General features: G+C 37.0%; 1 protein-coding gene across 1 annotated transcript in view; it reads right to left on the bottom strand.

The window, feature by feature from the left end:
- CFTR (CF transmembrane conductance regulator) overlaps positions 1-12,945 on the bottom strand; it is a 163,948-nt gene that overhangs the window by 128,996 nt on the left and 22,007 nt on the right. Inside the window, exons 2-3 of the mRNA XM_077856012.1 lie at positions 7,620-7,730; positions 3,737-3,845 (exon numbers count right to left, since the gene is read on the bottom strand). Of these exons, the coding sequence (XP_077712138.1) occupies positions 3,737-3,845; positions 7,620-7,730 (220 nt within the window). The remainder of the gene's footprint in view (positions 1-3,736; positions 3,846-7,619; positions 7,731-12,945) is intronic.

Consider the following 12,945-nt stretch of genomic DNA (forward strand, 5'->3'; position numbering starts at 1 on the left):
ACATAAGGGACAAAGACCTTCTGCAGTACAGACCATGCATGGGACTTGAGGACTCTAGCAACATTAGTACTTGGACTCCTTTGTGTCCTTAACCTTCTTGGGGTTTAATGAATAAAAGGAGTTTGACCGAAGTTGCACTGATGCTCATCCCATGTTGATGATGGAAATACGCCCAGGGCTACCTAGGACCCAAGAAAGGACAGCCATGTGCTCGCCATAATCTGCTTACAGAACTCTCTCCACTTGGCTTGCCTCTCACTATCCTTAATTGACTCTAATAATCAGTTTTTCAACAGCCAGTGTCTCTTTGGTGCTAAGAGTCCTAAATGTGACGATCATGTTGTATCTGGCTGCTGAGTCAGATGGAGAAAAAACAAGTACATGAAGAGAGGCCATAGCTAATATGATTTAAAGTTACATCAACTGTTGCAGAGAGACAAGCTCCTTTATGATGGCATTTCCTTTTTTCCTTAACCTTTCACAGTCAAAAGCAAATTTCATAGTACTTTTTCTATCAGCCCTGAAACCAACCAAAACCTCTTTAACATCACAATTACCCTGATTCAGGGAGACCAAGAACGTACAGGATATTTTGAAAGCATGTCCACCTTTTACCAAGAGCAGTGGTATAGCAATCTCAAAGATCCTCACTCATTGAGGAAGACAAACCATGAGAGACTCCTAACTCTGGGAAACACACAGAGGGTTGTGGAGGGGAGGTGGGTGGGGGGGATGGGGTAACTGGGTGACAGGCACTGAGGAGCGCACTTGACAGGATGAGCACTGGGTGTGATACTATATGTTGGCAAATTGAATCTAAATAAAATGTTTAAAAAAAAAAAGGATCCTCACTTTAACAATTACCAAAGATTTTGACAATTTCATGGACCTTTTTTTTTTTTTAATTTCATGGACTTTAACAATTACCAAGCTGATACATGCAGAGGAAAAAAGGGATGCCCAAAAAGAATACCATCAATACTAAGGCATTGGTATAAAAGACAGCAGTCTTATAATGATGGCTACATTTTCTCCCCCTCTTTTCTTCTGGAAGTAACAAGAAGCATGGGGTCCCGAGACGAGGCACCCTGAAAAGCTGCACTTATTTTAATGACCACACAGTTATTAAGACTTAAGTATTCAACATTTTCACGACTTGGAACTTCACAACCTCAGGGAGGTTTTTTCTCCGTGACAAAGGTGAGAAAACTCCAGCCTCACAACACCTGTTCCACGACCAATGTAAATTTTCCTCTCCCACCACACGTATTTCAGCTGCTTTTCCCATCCCTCCTACTCTTCACCAATATCCCCTTGGTTACCAGTAGCAGGTGAGCTGGCAGGAATGAGCTCTGCCCTTCACACTTGGTGATGGCTCCAGACCTGCAGCTCAGGGCTCAGCCTAGCTGGAGAGCACCTCATCCCTCACTACCACCCATCCCTTTTGCTGGGACACGTTTAAGACTTGAGAAGTTTAAGAATAAGTCCTTCTCCACACCCACTCCATTTGTCTACCCCCTAATTTTGTTTGTAAGTTTGACCCTAGCACTACTGGCCCTTGGGTGGATTTCACACAGTTCCTTCTGGAGCATAATAAGTAAAGGACAAGATTCTCTTTGCTTTCTATCCTGCTTTCTACTGGGATCTTTCTTCATCTTTGCCCCAGAAGTGACCCTGGAAGAAGCCTCAATCTTTCAGCTTCTGTGAAACCTGTATCTCCTGGGATGATGCAAAGAAACTCAGCAGACTCAAGACTGGTTACTACAGACTCCATTCTGTGGATTGGTAAATACAATCATTACACATGTAATTATACGGCAATTATGATCTGATTTTGCAGAAGGGTCATAGGCTTTGGAGCTAAAAAGACCTCTCACTCAAATTTACCATATGTGTGACTCTGGGAACTTTCATAATTTCCCTGAGTTTCCATATCCTTTTCTGAATATTAGAGATAATAACATCTGCTCCGTGGAATTACTAGAAGAATTAAATAAAACAATCTGCAGAAAGGGCTTACTGCTGAATCTGGAATAGATTAGGTACAATAAACATTAAACTCAATAAGTATTAAACTATATTATGCTACTTTTTTGTTTTGTATACACGACCAAAAAAAATAGGTAAATATGTTCATTTATCATCTCAACTTTCACATTTAGGTGAGTGCTTTTGTTTGCATGAAACTTCAATGCTGCTGGATAAATTATTTCAGAAACCAGGGCACAAAAAGTGCTTGATCGTGAGGCCTCTCTTTCCAGTTCTACACAGTAGCACTTATGTTAATCAATGGAAGCAGCATGTGATGGAGACCATGACCAAGGAGAACTGTCAGTCCCCACCCTAGAGTCTTGGTCATGACATAGTTGTTTGAAGTGTCACTCGTTTCAATCCAACAATAACTTACTGAGAATGTCACATTCTTATAAATGACCAGAGTGAATTGTACTTCGGCACATTGACTCAAATGTATACAGTATAATCATTAAAACAACCAACAAAAGATTTTGATTAAGTCAAATAGAGCCAGATGCTATAGACGAAATTGTTTTCCAAAGTTCTGAGTGCTCTCACTGAGAAAAACCACCTCAAAGGCATCTTAATCTTGAGCTGCCTTACTCATAGTTATGAACAAAATATCGCCCTCCCCCCAAACCATTGCAGATTTCTATAGGAATAGACAGGTAGAAAGACAGGTGGGTTGGCGGGTAGGTAGGTAGATGTGGGTGGATGGATGGATGGATGGATGACAGATAATTTCCAAAGACAGAAGAATTTTTCCAGGTGACTATCAACAGCATTACAAAACATTCGGGATCTAAATGTGATCATCTTTGTCAAGATAAATTTCTAAATGCATTTTTCTTGGTATGTACAAACTACAAATGCTTAAAAACATGCAACTTGAAATGGCATCTTTTGGGGAGACATTATGGCACTAATTCTCCAATGCAAGACCAATATGAATACATGTGAATCTAGATGGTACTTATACCGAAGAAAATATCATGCACGGTTTTTACTTTGACTAAGTTTGCAACTCATCTTTGCCTTTTATAGGTTACAACCGAGAATTTGAGATGATGTAAAAAATAATAGATCTGAGTCACACTTAACAGCAGCTGGGAAACATCCCAGACTATACTTAAACACCGGAAAGCCTGAAGCTTTCAGACATGGAGCTCTCTTCTCACTGATGAAGTCATAGGAGGCTGAGAAAATCTACTGCAAGAGTACCTCACTGCCAAATTTAAAACTTTTGCTATTTTTCCCTGAAACTCAGTCTGCAGATAGGATTCCAAAATATTGGAGATGTTCAAATAGGTAATTGGTTAAACGACTTAATTCTCCTCTGACATTGTGTCATATGACATACTGTCAAATACAGAAAAATAAAAGTGCCAGCAATCTTATATACTAGTAAGAGAATGTGATTTGGGATCATAACAAAAAATAAATCTTTTCAAAGAAATTTATTTTACTGAACCTATTTATTTTTCTATTTATTTCAAACCCATTTCAATTTATAGACTGCCACCTGGATTCCAGGGCACCTTAGTGTATTTTTACTTGTCTTTATTATAGTGGTTTCTTTGTATTTGGAGTTGAATTAGTCCTTTTATCTGAACATGAGACTACCCTAGTCATAAGAATGAATATAATTACTTTAGATTAAGAAAATTGTAATAATGAATACACTTATTATCCATAATGAATTTACAAATCAGATCCTTACCCCTAAATATAATAAGATTCCATAGAACGCAAATCTCCAGAAAAAGCATCGCCGAAGGGCATTAATAAGTTTGGGGTTCTTCTTTGATGCCAGCTCTCTGTCCCATTCTCTGCAAAAGAATAAAAAGTAGGACCAATAAGTTGCATGTGCAAATATTTGAGCTATTCTATTTCCCTTCATATAGTTTTACTCTCCCAAAGACATCCAAGGAGATTAACCCAAGTGACTGAAGAGACAAACCTTGTGGAGATCTTCCAACACCAACACTCAGATATTTGGCAGAATTTGATGCTTTACCATAGATCAATTTTCAGGGAGTTGACTTGGTGACAAGGCCAGATTTATGTATTAAAGGAAGGTACTGGGCTTCTTAAAAGCAATGCAAGAGGTGGACAAATAGAGTATGACTCTTATGAACATATGTTAATGTGCTTGAGACAGTGAAAAATAAACAAAAATTCAACTCTCACCCCGCCCCTTCACCTTTTGATCTTTACTTGTTTAGATCTGTAGTGAATTTTACAAAATTTAACTGCCAAAAAAACCCAACATAAAAGTCAGGTGGATTTTTCTTTTATTTAACATTAGAAGAACTCGTCTAAATGACTGCTTTTGAATGTAGGGGTATAAAACAAATACTGCCAAACTTCATTTTCAGCTATTAAAGTCAGTTATTAGAGTAATAGTCTTTGGAAAACTAGAAGAGAATTAAATTCTATATTTTGGGGAAAAGAAGCCACATAGTCTGAAGGAATGGTGGTATCAAATAAGCTTTCTTTTAAAAACTGGAAATTCATCAGTGGATTATATTTACATTATAGGCACTTCTGTCTGTTAATGAAAGTCCTTTCTCTTCCCAGTGGTTAAAATACATCTCTAAATGTCACCCTGATCTGCATTACTAAACTGTACAGAGATGAAAAGTTTCACGGGCAAGAACTAGATAAGTATTTTGCATTTCATTAAGAGCTAGGTCCATTACTATTCATCTGTGATAATTAGAGGTGGTTTTAAGTTACCCCAAAGGAAGAACACACAACTGGCAGTCTCAGTGCAAAGGAAAACGGCTGCCCCAAGAAGCTCACTATCTACAACACCTAATTACCTATCCCGTCTACCCACCTCTCCACTCTTTCACACCTACACAGGGCTTGCTCCCGTCCATATCATCCAGTGGCTCACAACAGGTTAAGAAGCTAAAGATGGAGGCAGATTCAGCCTCTCTTTCAAAGGAAGAATGAGTCAGATGAGAAAGTCAGGAAAAAGAAGTGGTACATAGACCAAAGAAATGATTTCAAGGTGGGAGGAAGTGGTCAACCTGAAATCATGTAGGAAGAGGCCATTTTATTTGACATTAAGAGACCTCTGGTGACCCTGGTCAATGTTGTTTTGGCAACATGGTAGACACGGAAACTATATTTCAGGGAGCTGAGATGTAAAAGAAAGGTGAAGAAGTGGAGGGACCAGCAGAACAAAGGAATAATAGCTATAGAAGAAGAAGGAAAAGGAGAAGGAGGAGGAGGAGAAGGAGAAGGAAAGGAGGAGAAGAAGGAGAAGTAGAGGAAGAAGAGGAGGAGGTGGAGGAGGAGAAGCAGGAGGAGGAGGAGAAAGAATGGGAGAATAGAGCAGCAACCTGAGGGAAAGGCAAGGTGGGTGAAATTTATTTTAATGATCAGGATTTGAACCATTTATAGCCTGAGAGAAGGAGTTTGCAGGGAGAGGAGGTGGTAGCACCATAACAGACCCTGTAAGAATCCCAAACACTGAGAGTTAAATCACAAGGGAAGAAGCTCTATATTTACCAATTCTGTAGCTTTTCGTAAAAATGGATGTGCAGTCTGCACAGTCTGTACAGAGGGTTCAATGTTACAAACTGAACCAGATGGGCCAGTGTGCCTCAGCTACGTGGTTACCACCTACCGACCTTTGTCATCAGGCAATTATGAAATGTGGGGCCAGGGTCACTTTCCAAGAGCGCAGAGGTACTAAGTGCTATAAATGGCGTGTTACTCTTCCAAAATGTTTCAATAAATTCTAAATAACAATTTTATTTTTTACAAAAAGAAATGCATAGAGTGAAAAGAGATACAAAATAAAGACAAGGGTAAGAAAGACAGAATTTATGGACTTATACTGGCACAGAGTTGTTGAATTTACAAAATTTGGTATACTTTGAATTGATATGGGAGATGCAATAAAAACAGGAAAAAAAATCTTAGGCCAGATAATACCACCAATTCCAATGTCCTCTATTTGGCAATAAATAAAAATTTATCTGTAGTACACAGATTCTTATTAACCTAGTCCTACACTGATTAATCTTTCCCTTGGTATCCATTCAGAACTTAGGTATTCAACATATATTGTTTTATTGAGAACTTGCTGATATACCTACAATGTATTAAATTGATATATTTTTATCTTTGCAACAATATTAAAGGTTTTCACACAATGCTAGTCATTTCACATTCAATTATCATTCACTTAGCAAATTTTTATTGAGCATCTACTGTATGCCAGACCCTATTCTAAGCACTGAGGAATACATCATAAATAACCCAAACCAAACAGACCAAAATATCCTTGCTTTCTCGGCACTTGCACCTACTTAGGGCCTAATAATAGGAATTGGTCCTTGACATTGCAAAGAAGAATCTCTTATTCCCACTAGCCTAATTATTTGAATAAAATCAAGAAAAATAAGGCTGAACATCTTACTTTGCCTTGAAAATATTTTTTAAAGGGAAATGAGTTTAATGAAAATAAGGTAAACAAGTTACAAGTCCCAACATTTTTTTATTTGGGGGCAATAATTTAGTAGCTACTTTTTCTTTACCTTTTTCTTCTCTTTTCTTTTCTATTTTTTTTTCCTTTGGTATAAGGAGTGAGCATGTGACCCTAGAGTCTCTGGGATTTTTCACATTTGGCCAAGGAGAAAGGGCTCTTATCTTTGTGATTTGTAAGGAAATGAGCAGAGTTCTAAGGACCCACTGCATGGGGTAATCTGGTCTGAGAGAATAAAACCAGCACAAGCAAATACCAAATGGCACCAGAGTCTCTGGTTCCACTCAGTCGCTAAGGCCAGTCCTCTGCATAGACCCCTTCACACAGGTAGGCTACAGAAGCCAACAAATTCCCTTTTTCTATTAAGCTGGTTAATTGGGTTTCTGTCACTGGTAATCAAAAGGGTTCTAACCATTACTCGTAGAAAAGGGAACTCTGAGAACTAGTCTACAACGGGAAGCACTGATCCTGAGGAGGTGGCAAGTACAGATCTGCCCTAGAATCGTGGCTCTGTTGGTCATCAGCTGGAAAACTGCATCATCTCTCTGAGCTTCCTTTACTCTCTACAAGATGGAAGTGATGATGTGCTCCTCCAAGAGCTGAGAGGAGAAACTATACCCAGCATTCAATACGTACTCAAAGAAATTTTTACATTTCTTTGCTATCTAATGGCCATTACCTTAGGATGTCCAAGTAAGTACATTCATATTCACATATTAAGATTTTGAGGGCAAATATAAACAATTTGCTTCATAAAGATGTTACTTCAGTCTTCACAAAATCCACTTAATGTCCTTTTTTTTTTTTTTTTTTTTTTAATGTCCTTTAAAGACAGGTAACTTCTCACAATTATTTTTCAGAAAAAAAAAATAAAGTCATTTATCAGGAAAATAGCTAATCTTTCAAACTTTAATTGTTTAATTTTTAGTTGGTCAAGACTGCAACGAGAAAATAAGATGTTCCTATCTTAAATATGTCATTTTAGGAATTAAGCCATTAATAAGCTAGTTCTCTATCCTTTAAATAATTAGAGTATTATTAATAATAATTAATAGTATTAATTCCTCCCTCCAATAATGAATAATGTCCATGAACGTACCTTTCCAATTTTTCAGACAGATGATCAGCAGAATCAGTAGAAGGGACTTGGTATATGTCTGATAATTCCAGGCGTTGTCTATAGCCTTTTATCAAAATTGGTCTGGTCCAGCTGAAACAAAGAGAAGGGACAGATGTCAATATTCACTTGATTTGGTCTCCAGTATAGACTTGGAATCCGATACTATTTTAAATCTTCTGGCAGGTGAGAAGTGGTGGGTGCATAAATACTAGAATAAAATAAGTCAACTTATAGAAATAACAGTGCTTCATATTTTATAGGACACATCTGTATAAAACACCAATACCTCTGAACTAACATGCCTAAGAGAAAGGATCAGGAATGATAGTAGAATCCTTCCCAGCAGAAAAAAATAAGCCACTACACATTCTATATATAAGTATTCTTGATGGTTGAGTGTCTAGATGCCTCAGCTCAGGATCCGGGATTGAGCCCCATGTCGGGCTCCTTACGAGAGGCCTGCTTCTCCCTCTGCCTATGTCTGTGCCTCTCTCTCTCTCTGTGTCTCTCATAAATAAATAAATAAAATCTTTTAAAGAAATAAAATAAAGTATTCTTAAAATAACAAACTATTCCAGGGCACCTGAGTGGCTCAGGCAGTTAAACTTCTGACTCTTGGTTTTGGCTCAGGTCTGATCTCCTGGTCATGAGATTGAGCCCCACACTGGGCTCCACACTCAGCATGGAGTCTGCTTGAGTTTCCCTCTCCCTCTCCCTGTGCTCCTACTCTCCACCCTGCACTCTGTCTCTCTCAAATAAATAAATCTTAAACAAACAAACCAAAAAAGCTGCCCCCAAATAACAAGATACTAGGAGTTTAGAATCACTGAAGCCCCATCTCTACCACTTTAAATATAAAATTATCTATGAATGATAAAGAAGATGGACCCTCAACCAATATCCCCATACAATGTTGTTCTTATACATGGCTCTCAGCAACAAACTATTGTTGAATGAGTTGACTATAGCTAAAGGATTAATGAATACTTTGCATTAATTTATTGGCCTAATTATCACTTCTGAATCATTACTTGAGGGTGGGGATCATAACTTTACATTTTGTCTCCTTGCCCCACAGCATCCACCCCCTACACATCTAATAAAGAACAAGTTATGATGAAAACTAGTGAAGCTAGTATGGTCAATAATTAGGATATGCCAGTTCTTTCCTTTTCCTTTTCTTTTCTTTTCCTTCAGTTATTTTCAAGGATATTGTTTCTAACTAGTACAGATAAAACAAAATAATCTTCATAGAGATAAGCATCTAGATGCAGGAAGGCTAAAAGCTGGCAAACTGCAGGCCATAGGATGGTACCCTGGCAAATCTTTAACCACCCCTTCTCCAAGAAGAAAAAAGTGACTTCAGTCATTTGCCCATTTCTGTGGTGTAAATACTCCCACTATGACCAGTTTCAAGCTAGTAAATGTGAAGTCATTGAACACAGAGTTGGGAAGAGATACAGAGGTGCATGTTATAACATAGTATGTTTATCTTCCAGCTACAATGACAGTAAATAACCTAAACAGCAAAGATAATAGTGAAATGTCAAATTAGGTAGTGACAACTGTTGCATTTTTATTACCTTTAATATAATTTATCTAATTATAAGTGTATATCACTTAATTTTTAGTACTAGTGTACTTAACAACCAGCTCACAAATTTCCTGATAATTTAACAATCTGCTCAGCCAGAAAGGGCCATCCGCAGTAGGTCACTGAATGCCAAATGGTGGAAAGACTTGGAACAAGGGCAATGGCATTGAAGACAAAAAGGAAGGAGTCTAAAGAAGGTTTAGTAAAAAGGAAAATAGATTCCATCCATTAATAAACTATGTTCAGTATGTTTGAAATTATTAAAATATGATACCAAATTGACAAATAAACAGGATTTTACTTTCTGTAAATTCCAAATACCATAAGACATTTTACAGGAAATTAAAAAATAAATCTTTTTATCTTTTAAAAAATATATATGAACAAACATCCTTTGGTCCATATCTAAGATCTGATGATCATTCCCATGAATGAGTCTCACGCTCATTTTAAAGTAACACAATTTGTGGGCTGCCTGTATTAAAAGCTTTTGGTGCCTGTTTTCATATGTATATTGTACCTTGAAATCAAGGTTTGATTATCAAGAGTTCCAAAGCTCAGCATCATCAAACCAAAGTATTCGGTAGGATTAAAACTCAAGTTAGCTATTTTTAATTAGCAATAAAATTTAGTGTTTCCTGACAGGTTGTCACAATAAACCCATATTTGTATCCCGAAATAGAAACTTGGCTTAAAGTGAATTATGAGAACTAAAATTAGTTCGCCTTAGGCTGCCTAGAAATCACCAGAATCACCCTAGGGAAAAAAACGTATCCTGTTAGATTAAACTGATAACATTGAATGAAATTTCTGCTCCAATGAGTTCTCCATGCCTGCCTCAAGCCAATCTTAGAAATACAAAAACAAAGACAAAACAAAAAACTCCCCAGATACCTACACTTTATGAAATATCACTTATTGAAAGACTCCAGCCACCACTCCATTTGCATAATCCTGAGTAGGTTAAATGTACTCAGATAGAATTTAGGAAAGCCCAGTGAGGATTTCTACTTCCACATTTCCTCCATTGGAAATCAATAAGCATTAGGTGGTTCATGAAGCAAAGCAGATTATGACTGGAATAACTACAAGCAGTAAACCCTGTTCTTTCTCCTCTTCGAATTTGCTCCCACCATCTCTTCCTCTCATCTCTAATTAATTTTCTCCTTCATTCATAACCAGTCACTATATAGTGACAATGGCTTTTAAAAAAAGGTCTTAGAAATTGTGACCCTTTCCAAAGTTCTGGCCATTTCCAACAAACTAGCTAATTATTACTTATGGGGGTTAACAGAGGTCCCTAAGTTATACACTTCTTTAGAACTTAAAAGTTCCAGAGTGATTTTGAAAGAAAAGGTCTGGTACCCCAGATACACTGTTTTATTCACTTAACTGTAAGAGGCTTCAGATTTTATTGAGGAAAGATGCTATCACTTCACTGTTTAAAAATACACACACACAAGAAATTGTTTTTAATTAATTTCATTTCTTAGGACAACATTTCTAATTTTTTTACAGAACGACTTGTAATTTCTTATAATGAAAATAATTTTTCAATTATAGCCACTATGAAAGCCTTGATTTTCATAAACTCTATCCCTCTAAAACCACATAATTAAAGTTTATAATCATTTTTTCCATTTGACCTTTGGCTTTTATTAATCCAACAGAAACATCTGACATTTTCACGTGCTAAAATCTAAGATGAAAGTCAGGTGTTAGACCTTTTCAGTTCAAAATGATTTAGTCTGTATAAAACAATCACGTTTCCACAGTATTTAACTTTACATTTTCTTTAACAGGCCAAATGAAGTAAAAGAAAAAATTTGACAAGCACTTGTTGTATGACACTTCTCCCAAAGACTGACAAATTGATACACTCAAAGACTAGTAGCCTTTTTCCTTTTTGCACGAAACAATTAATACTCAAGGAACTAAGTGGAAATTGAACTATTTTGTGTAGACATATTTAAATACACCAGAGGTTTTCTCATCATTCAACTTATTTACCATGAGTTTGAACTAGCCCAACTAATCTGGATAGTCCCAACTGAAGGAAATGTTGAACTTTAACGCAAAGCAAAGATGGAGACTCACTTGAACATGTTGTGATAATAAATCTCAAATTTCTGCAGCAAAGCACTATCATTTTGCTTTAGATTCTTTTTTTGTGGGGGAGGATGTTGGGGTTTTTGCTTTTTGATCCACAAGTATGACAGGAAGGATTGATTTGAGACCAGAAGTCTCTCATCTTTATAAGGATGTAAAGAAAAAAGTCATAAAAATAATACTTCAAACATCACAGCTTTATCAACTTAGATTCAATGTTATCTCGTAGTCAGATGTATTTTTCTCAGTGAATTTTGGTGAAAATAATGCTTGAGACAGTAGTGGTATCTGGCTCTCAAAAAGTCTTGTGTAAAACTGGCATGCTTCAAGACTGCACCCCAATGTCATAGCTCTGGGGTAAGGGTCAGGCCAGGGAGTCCTTGCCCTCTGATTCCAGAAGTGTTTAAACAATGTTTGCTTCTTATTCATAAACTGGTGAATTTATAAGTAATAGCGACTTGAGTCAGCTCAAAAATCTTTAGGAAGAACATGCTTTGCTAAAGATCAGTCGTGTTTATGTTTAAGAGCTCACGAGGATCTAATTTTACCAGGAGAACTATAGAAGTTCTTTTTCTTCCTCTAGATGAGTGAACAGTAAAGTAAATGTAGTCAATGAATTTCAGATAATCTGGGAAGATAATTAATTGCTGCTTAACAAAAGACACCAAGCCAATTCTGAAAAATCTTCTGGATGTCCAGAATTTATAGCCATACAGGCATCCTAATATAAATTAGTTTAACTTCATGCCTAAAGAATCCAAACATTGAATAGAAAAATCAATCTGCCCATTTTATAAGATGCTTCTAAATATAAGTGTATTAGGAATGCATGCATATTAAGGAAATGTCTGAAAACATAGTTTCTTTTTTGCTTGTCTATCTTCTCCAATGTTTATGAGCATATATGTCTTTGGAAATAAGGAGGACTTTTTTTTTTTTTAATTTAAGAAGGAACATACAGTTATAATGCATTACTCATTATAGCTATCCACCATAAAATTTCTAGTCAATCTTTTTTAAAGATTTTTTATTTAATTTGAGAGAGAGAGAGAGAGCAAGCAAAAGCAAAGGGAGAGGCAGAGGGAGAAGCAGACTCCCCACTGAACCAGAAGCCCAACTCATGGCTCAATACCTATGACCCCTAGGATCATAACCTGAGCCCAAGGCAGACGCTTCATGGACTGAGCCATCCAGATGCCCCTCTGGTCAATTGTGTTCTAACTCCATGATTCACACAATGTTCACTATCAGTACTAATTTCCCATGAAATTACTTTTTCCTCTTTATATGGATGTCTGAGGCACTACTTCATCATAAAGACTACAAAACCAGTCACCTGACTCTTACTACAAATCTGTCACTGAAAAAACTGAAGGAGTGATTTTAAAAAGAAAAGACAACTCTAGGTGTCACCCTGTCTCTATCATTTCCCAGTCATGTGACCTTGGAAAAGGCTCTGGCTCTCTCAGCTGCAGCTCCTGATAGAACAATTACCATGACAACTTTACCTGGTTTTCATGGGAGCCAAATTCAATACAGTCTATAAAGTAGTACAAATGTCCCTTATTACATGCTTCCTCATCTAAGAAATTGCTTGGCTTC

This window comes from Canis aureus, chromosome 18 (assembly GCF_053574225.1).
Source record: "Canis aureus isolate CA01 chromosome 18, VMU_Caureus_v.1.0, whole genome shotgun sequence".
NCBI lineage: Eukaryota > Metazoa > Chordata > Mammalia > Carnivora > Canidae > Canis > Canis aureus.